Source organism: Myxocyprinus asiaticus, chromosome 44, assembly GCF_019703515.2.
Source record: "Myxocyprinus asiaticus isolate MX2 ecotype Aquarium Trade chromosome 44, UBuf_Myxa_2, whole genome shotgun sequence".
NCBI lineage: Eukaryota > Metazoa > Chordata > Actinopteri > Cypriniformes > Catostomidae > Myxocyprinus > Myxocyprinus asiaticus.
In genome coordinates, this window is record NC_059387.1 from 25,479,380 (window position 1) to 25,493,927 (window position 14,548).

The following is a 14,548-nucleotide window of genomic DNA, read 5'->3' on the forward strand; positions in this document are numbered from 1 at the left end:
AAATAACCATTAGATTTTGAATAACTACTTTGAAAATAAAAACAAACAATGTAGAGTTACTGTTGATGAAAACAGTAGAAGAACATTTAGATCTGCTACAGATTGTATATCTTTGACAATATTAACCTTCATAAGAAAACAATGGCAATCTCACGTAGAACTGTCTTTTTAGATAAAATAATGAAAAAATGCAATGCCTGTTCTTCCTTTTTCTTTATTATCCTCCCATTCAGGTGAAAATGAGCCTTTCTTATCCTGCACATATGCTGAATTTGTGCAGCAGACAGATATTTGTGCAGGTAATCATTGATAAGCAGAAAACAAACTGATTTGATGATGTTGGAGATTAAGAACCCTGACACATGTCTGATTACAGAACCAAACACAATCAGGATTCTGTATGCATGTATGCAGGTTTAATGGCACTTAACATTTTCACTTTTAACGAGCACGACTGACAATGAACAGATGAGACACACCTGTTTAACACTTGAAGAATGGAGAATAAAAGCAAACGTTTATGTGTATTTTTTTTCAAGGTTCGGTTTTCATCATTGATTTATCTTTTGTTGAAGAAAGTTTGTGCATATGAGCTATCACCACTTCTGTAACAGCTATGAAGTATTTTTTTAAGTCTGTAGTTTTGACTGCACCTGCTAGCTAAGCAATTTGCATAAATAGCCTACATTTTGATTTAAAATGACGTGAACAAATGTGCTTACCTAAAGTTGCTGGTTCATGTTTTAAAAAGCAGTGTGACTGAACTAAGCCCAGACAAGCTTAAACATGTTTGCTGCAGTCCGGTGTCATGATGAATTGTGTCCGCCCGTAAAATAGAGTCCGCATCTGATGTCATAGCGATTCCAATGGCTCATAGGACTTGTAATGAGTATTATATTTACTGCCGGAGTAAAAATCCTACAAAATCCTTTTATGATGTTTTCAATATCACTTTTTAAATACAACATTTATTGACTTGTAAATAATTTGTTACACATAATAGTATATTACCACTGCTATAGATTGTGAAATTAATGTGTGTTTTTCAGTTATCTTCCATTTGGCAAGATATCTGCTACAGAATTACTGAACCACAATATTACAAAATAGTTTACACATGTACACACCTTACAATCTTATATGACCACCAGCAATTATGACGGAAAAACTATTGTGTCCTGAGTGGTTACCCCCTGGGGACACTATTTCACGTGCGGACAAAATGTATCACAACACCGGTACTCTGTGGACTAAATTAGAGAAGTGCAAGTACTGCGTACCGGTAAGTAATCATCAACTTCAAGCACTGTTCCTCTGTATTCCTCTGTGGCCATCGCTGGAGAATTCTAGAGTTAAAATAGCTTTGTTCTACAGCAGGCGTCAGCAACCTTTTTCACATGGAGTGCCATTTATTAATAATAATAAAAAAATGTTTTAAAAAAACATGCACATATATGTGATTTTCCAAAGTTTGAGTTAACTTTTTGCATTTTGTCTATTTTAATTGTTTATTTTTCATTACAAATGATATTATTAGCATATAGTTTGAGTGAATATTTTTTGCAAAACCCAGATGATTATGATATAATCATGATCCTGCATGTGAATTTTCACAGAGCATCTTGTGAAAGTGCTTTTTAAATTTTGTCATACATTTTTCAAAATCACACTGAGAGGTAATCACTAGCATGCAAGCCAACAGCTAGAGAAGAGCAGGCTATTTTATTTACATGACGTATTTCTCACCTGCATTCCAATCTACATCTTGATGTAATCCTTCCTAAATGGGAGACTAAACACTGTTAAAGTGTGACGAGACTCGCGCTGAACGTGCAAGTCATTCACGCATCACAATCCGATCAACTATTTAGCCCTTTTCAGTGAATTGCACCTGCAAAATCATAAAATTTTAATTCCAGGTTGAATGTATATTTTCAATAGACTCAGATTTTTGAACCCCACGATGTGGGTTTATGTTTTCTCTTTCAATCATTTAATGTAATTTTGAGTGTGACTGTGGTTTAAGGAGGGTGTACCTGTATGCTGGGTTGGAAATCTCAAGGATTAATAGTGGTGTCTTCCTTATTACATCACGTGTAAAAGCGGGTGTGTTTACTCGCGTGATTATCTGAAAGTGAAGCGCTGCCGGCTCGTGATGTGCGAATGGCTTGCACGTGCAATTGGGTGGCCTATACTGCAGTCTCGTCACATTTTAACTTTTTGTTTAGCCTCCCATTCAGCTCATGAAAACACACTGCATGATCATGAGGAAGGATTACATCAAGATGTAGATTGGAATACAGGTGCGGAATTTATATAAATAAAATAGTCTACTCCTCTCTCGCCATTGCTGGCGTGCCAGTGATTACCCCTCCATAGGTTGCCGACCCCTGTTCTACAGTATAGACTAACAGCGGTTTCTAGAGTTAAAACAGAAATAATCACTTTCACCTCATAGGAATTTGCATATTTTATCATTGACAATATTCATCCATATTTTTATCCTCACTTCAATGCATATTTTCTTATTTTGATTAGATAAACAAGTATTTTAAATTGAAGTGAGGGCACGAAAAGGAAAATGCAACTATATGGAAACGTGCATATCATTGCATGCATCGAGTCATCAAACTTCATATCTTGTGAATAATAATAAACCTTATTCCTCAATAAACCTCATCTGGTGATATACAAAACCCTTACTCTGGTAATTTTATAGGCTAGAAAAAGCTGAATTTGGTCATTACTTAATACTGAGTATTGTAACGCAGCCAAGTCTCCATCATTTCAAAATAAGAGTCCCTGGTGTGTTTCAGGCTTGTTTATAGTTAAAAGTCAAATGTTATGCACCAAATTTTATTTTTTTTCCTGATTATTATTGAGATTTTGGTTGAACAATAAACTACATCTGGGATTTTATTAATTATGGACTCTTGTAGCCTCTATGTCTGTTCCCCTTATATTAAGGAAAGACTAAGAAAATATTTTACAATTATATAAATCGATTTTAAAAACTATTAGCCAATTAATTGGTTATCGGCCATTTCCATCAACATAGTTATCAGTATCAGTCCTTTAATATGTTCCACTTTACAACAGGACTGCAAACCATGCAGCTTTGAAGTTTGAATGGATTGAGCAAAGAGGTCAGTTTGTGAACATTATTCAGCCTCTACTGGTTAAATGTCATAAATTGTCATAGTTCACCAAACTTGAACTTTGGTATCTGTATAAATGAAAATGAACAGAACACAAAGGCTAAATTTGGAATTGCATACTACGATACTACTCTTACTATTTCTGAATTATCTACTGTAAATATGAAATGAGTAATGTAGAATGTTAGGATGCCATTCCGAATTTTGGCCATTTTGAGTGTGACCACACCTTTTAAGGAAACTTTTTTAGATGAAATACACTTGTGGTTACTCTGCTAGTTAATTTGAGGGGAACTGACTTCATACATCCACTTAATACAAAACTGGGACCAGTTGGTTAAAAGTAATTGCAAAAATGGCTAAGAAAAGTGAAGCTAGCTCTGAAAAAAAGTCATTTGTTTGCAGATGCCACTTGGTTTGATATTTTATGCAAGCAGTGTAATTTATACATTTTAAAAGTGGCTTCAGCGTCCAAATACTTTTTGGGGCCCCAGTTCCTCACTCTGTATATTAATTGGAATTGTTTTTGAATATTTCTTGTTTGTGCTCATGACAGGGGAGGTGTGCTGTGTCGTATCTGGAAAGCCATTCAAAAACATCGCAATAAAGGGCTTACAAAGGTCAAGAATGACGCGGGAAATTCAGAAGGATGAAAGCTGCGCAAAGTTCCTATTAACGGACATCTGAGTCAACATACATGCACATTCCTATAATGAGAGACTGTTTATGAAAACCTCTGTAGTCCAAACATTATAATTCTGACTGACGCCCTCTGCCCAACATGCCATGTTTACCTGTTTCTCGGTTGTAGTCTATTGTTTTTGTGATATTTTTGGTATGTGACCTCACACTCTCCAGGTTTTCCATCTAATTTACATCCAATTTCAATAGAAAAACCCACAGGAATGTAAACCGCTCTGTTCAGGAAAGACTAGACACTGGTGCTTGGGAGATGTTGGCTGACACAGAGCGGCTCTCCAAGTGACATGGGAATGGGCACAGAACGGCATACAAACAGTGTTGTAGGACTTGTAATCATGCCATTTTAAATGTTAGATATATTTCAGTGGTTTTAGGTTTACAATTCTCTACCGTGCTTTGATTTCATTCTAAAATTGTGCGTAAAATTTGTGTAAGAAATATTGTGCAATGCATTTTGACGGACTGTCTGGTCGAAATAACCATAGACCTCTCGGACCAGGGCTAAGGAGCCTTTTCTTAATATATTTTGCTAACTTTGTTTGTGATTTCCCAAGGCATCAATTCTTAAATTCATCAGCAGATAAATATGAGCACATGTTAGTTTGTTTTATACTTAACTGTACTTTTACTGTCTTATGTCATTCTCTATTTCTATAAAAATATGTACAAGACCAGTCTTGCAGACAGCAAATCACTGTGGTTTACTTTATACCCAGCCCGTGTTCCTCAGGCATGTATCCTCTTTCTTAAAAACGAAGTGCCTATTTTTTCGTTAGCTGTTAAACAAAGTAATTTGACCTTGTTACAAGTTAATACAGGCAAAACTGCATGAATGGAAAACAGAATAGACCAAAGCACCAAAGGTGCTTGATCCATTTGTATTTGACCTTTATATTGTGTATCTTGTGTTTGAATATTAAAGCACTGTGACTGTTGATTTGTTTTGGTTGTGCTTAGGGCTCCAGTTTGGCTTCTAAGCTATTTAAATGATTTTTCTAATGTAAGTGTCTCAAGGAAAAGACAATGAAAGATTTCTTTCTCTGATTGACTTTTGACTTAAGAAAATAATCTTAACTGTATGATAAACTGGATATTCAGGCTATGTCTGAGACAAAATACCAACTCGATTCTCTGAATTGCAAAATGCTTTAGGTGAATTAAGTTCAAACTTGCTATAGGCTTTCACACCCGAGCAGATATACATGTCTGAAAGCATGCAAGCAAATTGTTAATCCAATGTCACATAGCTGCTGGGTAAAAAGTTCATTTCACTGCCATCAAATGCTTGGCATAGTTTTCAGCCATGGAACATTTCGCAAATGCTGGAAACATTGTCAAAATGGAAACCAGCACCGGTTTTAATTGAGAAACATGAAATGAAGGGTGTATCTTCATGTAGCTGGGCAGTTTGATTTTAACGGCAGAGGGGTTGATGATTTTTTTCAATGACAAAGGGACCAAGGTAACGGCGAGACAGTTTTCTGGACTCCGTTCTCAACGGAATGTTCCTTGATGACAACCATACCTTCTGACTTGGCTGGTAATTGGGTTAATGAGTCCGATGGTGGTCAGCAAGGCAACGGTTGTTGTCAGCCGAACGGAGGAGGGCAGAGCGAACATCTCTCCAAATCTTACGGCAGCGATTGAGGTGAACTTGGACAGATGGGACTGCAGTGTCGTTCTCCTGGACCGGAAACAACAGAAGGTGATATCCCATGGAACACTCAAAAGGAGACATACCTATGTCTGAGATGAGAAGGGTGTTGTCCTCACACTTTCCAGGTTTTCCATCTAATTTCCATCTGATTTTAATAGAAAAACCCACAGGGATGTCAACAGCTCTATTCAGGAAAGACTAGACACTGGTGCTCGAGAGACGTTGGCTGACACAGAGTGGCTCTCCAAGTGACATGGGAATGGGCCCAGAACGGCACACAAACAGTGTTGTAGGATTTTAATCATGCCATTTTAAATGTTAGATATATTTCAGTGGCTTTAGGTTTACAATTCTCTACCGTGCTTTGATTTAATTCTAAAATTGTGTGTAAAATTTGTGTAAGAAATATTGTGCAACACATTTTGAGAGACTGTCTGGTCGAAATAACCACAGACCTCTCGGACCAGGGCTAAGGAGCCTCTTCTTAATATATTTTGATAACTTTGCTTGTGATTAGCCAAGGCATCAGTTGTTAAATTAATCAGCAGATAAATATGAGCACGTTAGTTTGTTTTATACTTAACCGTACTTTAACCGTCTTATGTCATTAATTTCTATAAAAATACAGTTGAAGTCAGAAGTTTACATACATTTAGGTTGAAGTCATTCAAACTCATTTTTTAACCACTCCACAAATTTCATATTAGCAAACTATAGTTTTGGCAAGTCGTTTAGGACATCTACTTTGTGCATGACACAAGTAATTTTTCCAACAATTGTTTACAGACAGATTGTTTCATTTTAATGGACTATATCACAATTCCAGTGGGTCAGAAGTTTACATACACTAAGTTAACTGTGCCTTTAAGCAGCTTGGAAAATTCCAGAAAATGATGTCAAGCCTTTAGGCAATTAGCTTCTGATAGGCTAATTGGAGGTGTACCTGTGGATGTATTTTAAGGCCTACCTTCAAACTTAGTGCCTTTTTGCTTGACATCATGGGGAAATCAAAAGAAGTCAGCCAAGACCTCAGAAAAAAATTGTGGACCTCCACAAGTCGTCACAAACCTGATTCAGTTACACCAGTTCTGTCTGGAGAAATGGGCCAAAATTCCAGCAACTTATTGTGAGAAGCTTGTGGGAGGCTACCCAAAATGTTTGACCCAAATTAAACAATCTAAAGGCAATGCTACCTAATACAAACAAAGTGTATGTAAAATTCTGACCCATTGGGAATGTGATCAAAGAAATAAAATCTGAAATAAACCATTGTCTCTACTATTATTCTGTCATTTCACATTCTTAAAATAAAGTAGTGATCCTAACTGACCTAAGACAGAGAATGTTTTCTGCAATTAAATGTCAGGAATTGTGATGTTAAAAAGATAAATGTATTTGGCTAAGGTGTATTTAAACTTCTGACTTCAACTGTATGTACAAGACCAGTCTTGCAGACAGCAATTCACTGTGGTTTACTTTACACCCAGCCTGTGTTCCTCAGGCATGTATCCTCTTTCTTAAGAATGAAGTGCCTATTGTGTCATTAGCTGTTAAACATAGTGAAAAGTCATTTGACCTTGTTATAAGTTAATACAGGCCTTAACTGCATGAATGGGAAACAGAATAGACCAAAGCACCAAAGGTGCTTGATCCATTTGTGTTTGATATCTATATTGTGTATCTTGTGTTTGAATGTTAAAGCACTGTGTCTGTTGATTTGTTCTGGTTGCACTTAGAGCTCCAGTTTGGCTTCAAAGCTATTTAAATGATTTTTTTAATGTACGTGCCTCAAGGAAAAGACAATGAAAGATTTCTTTCTCTGACTGGCTTTTGACTTAAGAAAATAATCTTACCTGATTGATAAACTGGATATTCAGGCTATGTCTGAGACAAAATACCAACTCTATTCTCTGGATTGCAAAACACTTTAGGTGAATTAAGTTAAAACTTGCTATAGGCTTTCACACCCAAGCTGATATAAATGTCTGAAAACATGTAAGCAAATTGTTAATCTGATGCCACATAGCTACTGGGTAAAAAATGTATTTCACTTCCATCAAATGCTTGGCATAGTTTTCAGCCATGAAACATTTTTCAAATGTTGGAAACATTTAAAATGGAAACCATCAAAATAAAGAAATCATGTAACCTTTTGGAAAGTGTTTTTCTCTAAATTGACAAGGTTGTTACGGTGTTGTTGATGTTCGTGATAAAGCTTATTGTTTTTAGATAAAACTTTTTTTTCCCCATTTATGGCATGGCCATACAATGAATATGCTTCGTTTAAAGGCCAACAAAACTGTTATGCCAAACGATGGTCAGGGTGAGCTCGATGAATCTCCCGGATGAGAGAGATAGGAATGTCCAGTGGTTCAGTCAGAATGCTGATCTGGGAAGCAAGTTTAACATCCAGGAAGCTGTCATCCACCAGAGCTAACAGAGGAAGAGACTGCTGATTAAAACACAGTGTAGCTTGTAATTGCAGGCGGAGAGAAGACACTGAAGAGGATGTAGTAATCCCCCTGCTACTGGTGAGCACCCCCTTTTGGCCAAAGGGGACAAGTGGCTAGGAAATTACCCATCTGAATGCAATGTATACACCCACCCGCCCTCAATCTCCAAAGTCGTTCAACTGAGGTGAGATTAGCACGACCCAACTGCATGGACCTCATCAGACGGTGAAGAGTTGGTTGAGACATGGGGACCAGTAAGTAATTTGGTGACCTCCTTTCCGTTCAACTGGAAAGACATGAGAGGAGGGTGCGGGGTGAGAGAGATTTGATTTTTCCCTACGCCTTTCTCGCAGGCGGTTATCTAAAATGATAGAGACACAAGTGAGTCAAGAGAGTCAAGAGAGTCAGATCTGTCCTTAACGGCCAGTTCGTCCTTTATTCGGTCATCAAGTTCATTCCAAAAACACTGCCTGAAGAGCACCATCATTCCAGCCCAATTCGGCAGCTAATATGCGGAACTCCACCGAATATTCAGCCACACTTCAAGAGCCCTGACAGATTGAGAGGAGGTGCTTCTCGGCTTCAGTTCCATGAACAGGGTTGTCAAAAAAATACCTAAGTTCAGCTGTAAAAGAGGCAAAAGTGTTAAACAAGGCAGTTTATGAGACCACTCCAGCATTGGCTACAGGCTCGAGTCCTGAGGTGGGCATGGCGCCACGGCACCCAGCACGTGACTGTCACGCCACGGTGCCGCCAAACTCTCAGCCCTTGGTCAGATCTGGCATTTCTCCAGGCAGGGGTTCCCTTAGAGCAGGTCTCGATGTGCGTCATGGTCACGCGTGGCTGCTATAGCATCATATCACGATACACTGGATGGGAGACCCTCACGGCAGCACGACCTGATCACCAGGTTCCTCAAAGGTGCGAGGAGATTGAATCCCCCTAGACCGCGCCTGGTTCCCTCTTGGGATCTCTCTGTGGTCCTACCTGCCTTATAGAGAGCCCCCTTTGAGCCCCTGGAGCAGGCTGAGCTCAGCACTTTGTCACTGAAGACGGCCCTCCTGGTGGCGCTCACTTCTATCAAGAGGGTTGGGGACCTGCAGGCGCTCTCTGTCACCAGCGAATGCCTGGAGTCCGGGCCGGTACACTCTCACGTGATCCTGAGACCCCGGCCCGGTTACGTGCCCAAAGTTCCAACCACTCCCTTCTGGGATCAGGTGGTGAACCTGCAAGCACTCCCTTCAGAGGTGGAAGACCCAGCCTTGTCGTTGCTGTGTCCAGTTCGCACCCTGCGCATCTATCTGGACCACACACAGAGCTTTAGATGCTCAGAGCAGCTCTTTGTCTGCTTTGGAGGGCAGCAGAAGGGGGAAGCTGTCTCCAAACTATGTTGCCCCATTGGATTGTGGATGCCATTTCTCTGGCTTACCAATCACAAGGCCTGCCGTGCACCTGAGGTGTTGCATCCTCCTGGGCACTGGCGAGGGCTGCCTCTCTAGCAGACATATGCAGAGCAACGGGTTGGGCTACACCCAATACCTTTGCGAGGTTCTGCAACCTGTGCAGAGAACCGGTTTCGACCCGAGTGTTACGAGGTGACAACAGGTAGGCCGGGCAGCCGGTTGGGTGTATCGCTTGCATTGCACTTTTCCCCTTTTTTAAGGTGATAATATGCGCTATCTTGTCCACAACATTTCCCCGCAACTGGTGAACACTGGACGCCTCTTTCATTCTTTAAGCACTATTCGGTGGCGAACTCGCCGGGGGAGTAATGCCGTCAGGCCCAGTACTCGTGGTATGCCCTTTTCAGGTGAGCCTGTGTACTTGGGCTAAGTGCTCCATACGTGGTGATTCCCCCCTCGGTAATCCCATATGATGCGTTTCAACTGTTCAGTTTCCCTTCAGGTGAACCCTTTGTTTCCCTTCGTCAGAGCTCTGCTCTGCCTCGGCCACTATGTACTCTCTGTGTACTCTCTCCGTAGACAGTGTCCTTCCCGGTGGCATCACTCCATATGTGAACTTCCCCACTGGTAAGTCCATGTGAGGTATTCTCCACATGTTAACCTCCCTCCGGTAGGATGTGGTCTCCGTAGTACTCTCCCTCCTGGAGAGGGAAGAGCACTTTCCCAGCGCTATTCTAGCAGGTGCTCGGTGGGAAAATTGCTTAATACAAAAATCAGGAAAGGCCACCACCTGTAGCCTCCTCGGGTAAGTGCCTCCTCCCACCCTTATCGGGACCAGGGAGATGCCTTACCTAACTCACTGAAAGGTCACGACGTCGTTGAGCACTCACTGCAATGCATGCAGCAGCCTGCCCGTGTCCGCTCCTCCATACCTCGTGACACGGTTCAGCACCTGCAGCATTTTGTATAGGAACCCCTAGTGTCACTACATCGACACAAAGTCGAGTGTGTGACAGACAGGGAACGTCTTGGTTACTGATGTAACCTCTGTTCCCCGATGGAGGGAACGAGACGATGTGTCCCTCATGCCATGGCACTGAACCGACTGCTGACATGGCCGGGACTCTCTCTCGGCTCCTCAGCACAACTCTGAATGAGTGGTGCACGGCATCTCCTTTTATACCCGTATGTCCAGGTTGTTAATTTTAACAACATACAGACATAAAAGCATTACATTAACATGTTACAGCATAGACCATTGCGGAAGCGTTGTCTCATGTGATTGTCGATTCAGAATCTCTGGTGAACTTTTTACAAGTAATTTTTTAACTGATATGGAAGCCAAGCAACTTTATGGGAAGTTATCAGTTGAAGAATAGCTGAATGTCTTGTTGCAACAATGTCTTTGGTATTCAAACAACTGTCATGGAAAAACATCTTTGGTATTCATGTTATTTCCACAAAAGATGAGCTTGTAAAGATAAAATGTTTCGTCTTTGTGAATCATGTGAGGTATTATGGGCTTTACTCTTGGCTGTTGCAGTTTAAAATAATTTGTCTGGTCAGCCACAGAAGACCCCAGATATATATGAACCCTGATCTCATGCTGTGAAACATTGAGAAAGTTGCTCAGGTGATGCAAATGAGAAAAAGGAATGGCTGTGTTAATAGTTAGCTGACCAGGAACTTTAGGGACTAAATTCTTGAGTGCTGTTTACTCCCTACTGCAACTCAATTCAGGTTACTGCAAGTTTATAGTTAAAGGACAATTTGGCAATGTATTACAGTATTTAGTGGATAAAAAATTAATAAAAAAATAATAAAAATCCTATTGTCAATCAGTATCTTTGGGTTATTTTCCCATAAAAACATCTAAAGATTTTTTCTTTTAATTTGACAATAAAATTACCATCTTATTTGAAAAATAATAGTAAGAATTAATAATAAAAATTAACTTTGTTTAAACTGTATTTGTTTTTAACAAGAAGTAATAAAAAAGAATTTTTTTATTTTATTTAAAATGTATAAGCTTATATTGAGTGATCTGCAGATTCCATAAATCTTGCAATTTACACTTTTATGTGTTTAAGTTGTACCATAAACACATCTTTAAAATGCCCAGCTTTACGAATTCTCAAATCCTTTTTGTTCACATTTTCCAAGCGATGATTTAACCAAAAATCTAGCCCATCTCATGCATATTTACATTCAACACTGTAAAATTGAATTATTTGACCTTACTAAGATTTTTCAAAGCAATCGGTTTGCATGCTTTTTCTAAGTTAATGTACTTATTTGGCTCGAGTAAACTAAATTTAATTTTGTAAGTAACGTTGACTAGTTTCAAGTAAACTTAACTTATCTGTGATTATAGTATCACTGTTTTGATTTAATCATTTAAATTGGGTTATAACATGTCTTATACAGTGTAAAGGAAATTATGACTGGACTCTAGGTTAGCCATATTGGATTCTACTCTGCACTCTTGTAAAGTTCAGTTGAGTAAAGAAGAATGACTTAAACTTAACAGGCTCCAATTTCACCAGAGGCAACATTAATCACCCTCATAGTTACTTCACAAAAATCTCAGTTATCAACCAGCTACAACAATACAACAATAATAGTGATAAGAAATATAACTATATACATTTTAAAATTAAAATCATTATTTTTCTACATAAGTTCCCTTGTTTTGACCAAACATACATAAATTATTCAAGAGCAAGGTCTTATGGGTATTCCACACAGCTGCAATTTTGTACTTGGTAATTTTGAGTTTGTAGTACTCGAAGCCAAAGTTTGAAGTACGTAAATATTTGAGTTATGATTCCAAAATGTGACATTTCAAGTAAGGACCACTTATATGTTTTTATTAATGACAACTTTAGGATTTAGAAAGTAAAGGTAACTTAATTAAAACTAGTAAGAATAGTAAAAAATTAAGCTTAAGTTGAGTAAACAATTTTGTTACAATTTGAGGCTACTATTTACAGTAAAGTGTCACAGTCTCGGTGAGTCCACTGGTTTGTTCCAGTTTGTGTTTACATTTTGCTTCTCACACTACCACGACATAAACAGACCTACAAACACACTCTCCTCCTCCACGCTGCAGCCGGTGCTGGGTACCCCTGATGCTTCACCAGCTCTTGCTGTGTTTAATAAATAAACTGTCCCTTGCCTCCCCACTTGGATCTTTTGTCTCATACTTTCTGACATTGAAGAGCAAAAATCAAATAACTACACAAAAAGTCAGAACTTGATAAAATGAAAAAATTATTCTAAACAAAATTTCCCTGCTAATTTCAAGATTTGAGAAGTATAGATCTGATAATCTGACTTCTTGTAGTGTTTATGGTTTGAACCATTTTTTCACTTGCTTTAAGCACAAACTTTTATTATACTATTATTTTATTTTTCTCATGTCTCTTAGTTCCTATCAAATTCAAATTCAAATGCACAATGTCATATTTACATGTGCTGCACACTGTTAGCTGGAACAGATAAGGGAAAAGGAACACAGAAAATAATTTTTCTGGGTGTTATTTTTAGTCCTGAAGGACACCTAAATTTAGCACAGTCTATTTTAGACATATACAAATTGCATAAGAGTCTATTTTTTTTAGCCCAAGTCCAAAATTAGCCACCATATGAAAATATTTTCCAAAAATGAAAAAACAAGTGATTGTCCAAAATTAGCAGGTATGCACTTATAATATTTGAAACAGACCCACTGTGAGTAAATCAGGCTGAAAAGGATTAAAAGAGGAATAAAAGAGCAGAAAGCATAAGCAACTCAAGAAACCAGAGCCCGAGGCTCCTCACAAAGTTTGTCAAGTATAGTTTCTGAGCCATCTTGATTAACAAATTAAAGGGTGACTGTGAATATACTCATATGTTCTATGATCTACACTCTAAACAAGTGACTCTTTGCTGAGCTTAATTCAGTTGCAGACAGTGGTTCCAAATGCTGAAATAATGGGTCTTATATGGGTCTTAACATGAAATTAAACTGTAAACTCTGCTTAAGTGTCTTGTGTGGCAAAAACCTAATTGAATTGAACAAACAATAGTACATGATCGCATTCTATATGTTTCACCATGCAGAACGGTTGAATACTCTGGCAAAAGGTACTTAATTTGCAAATAAATTACCGTTAAACCCTTCTTCAATTGCACATGCCCGGGTCACTAGTAACTGCCGAAATCCATTATATCAGCAACATAATTGCACATTAATAGTCTCTCCATTTTCTCATCTTTCTAAAAAATTATTTATTTCAAAAATAACAATTTATTTCAACATTAACTCTCCCCATCCAGTCCATTTCAACAATGCTGCATTAATACCAGCAACAATTCTACATGTAGTCCTTTAAAAATTGCACAAACTAAAATTAATTTCAAGAATTGTAATATTATTAGTTATTAATCAAATTTAAAGAAAACTGACGAAGCAGCAAACATCTTCAAGTGTGTTTTTCTTTAATTCAACAATCAAGATAAATGCACAGGTGAATCGTTCAGGAGGATGTTGAGTTATTGAGGCAACAAACCTGTCTATCTGCACACGTCAGTAGATTATCTGTAAACTAAATGCCATCTTTTGAAGGAAGTGTCTAGTTACAGAGATGCAAAATAAACTGCAGTATTATGACTTCACAATAATGTGCAACTAGCTGTAAATTCTTATAAAGTTATCTTAGTTTCAACTGACTGGGGCTTTAAACCAATGAGCTGAGTTATAAAAGTCAACCCTTAAGTCTTTCTCTCCCATCTGTCTCTCATAAATTTGATACATATACTGTAAGTGTGTAATAGAACACTTTTTTTTTTTTTTCTCAAGGAATGGTGCATATGGGTGAATGAAATATATTTTTCAGTTTTTCATTTTGACTGGTATGCAGTTGTCACATGAACTGGCCTGTCTAAAATGGCTTTTGTTTACCTTATTAAAGGTGCACTCAGTAATTTTTTCCACATTAAAAAAGTTTTACTCCAAAATAAATTAATTTTCATTTTGAAACATATGTATAAAATCATGACTGCTCACCCAAACCTCTCCATTCTGCTGCCCTCATTACTTTGTTCATTTTGTCCTATCGTTTTCAGCTGCCCAATATTCTCTAAAACTTGTTTACACTTGGCATTAAGATCTGTGACACATCATTGTTTACA

General features: G+C 38.2%; 1 protein-coding gene and 1 long non-coding RNA gene across 6 annotated transcripts in view; one reads left to right on the forward strand and one right to left on the reverse strand.

Moving 5' to 3' along the window:
• Positions 1 to 4,795, forward strand: part of LOC127434484 (mitogen-activated protein kinase kinase kinase 15-like) — a 53,179-nt gene extending 48,384 nt beyond the window's left edge. For 2 of the 3 annotated variants that reach the window (XM_051687302.1, XM_051687300.1), the window contains one exon: positions 3,715 to 4,795. In XM_051687302.1, the coding sequence (XP_051543262.1) occupies positions 3,715 to 3,845 (131 nt within the window). In that variant the 3' untranslated portion in view covers positions 3,846 to 4,795. Of the gene's footprint in view, positions 1 to 233; positions 300 to 3,714 lie in introns of all 3 variants that reach the window. The other variant, XR_007896052.1, reaches the window with a different exon arrangement.
• Positions 1 to 14,548, reverse strand: part of LOC127434510 (uncharacterized) — a 48,656-nt gene that overhangs the window by 13,751 nt on the left and 20,357 nt on the right. The gene's annotated exons all lie outside the window — the stretch shown is intronic.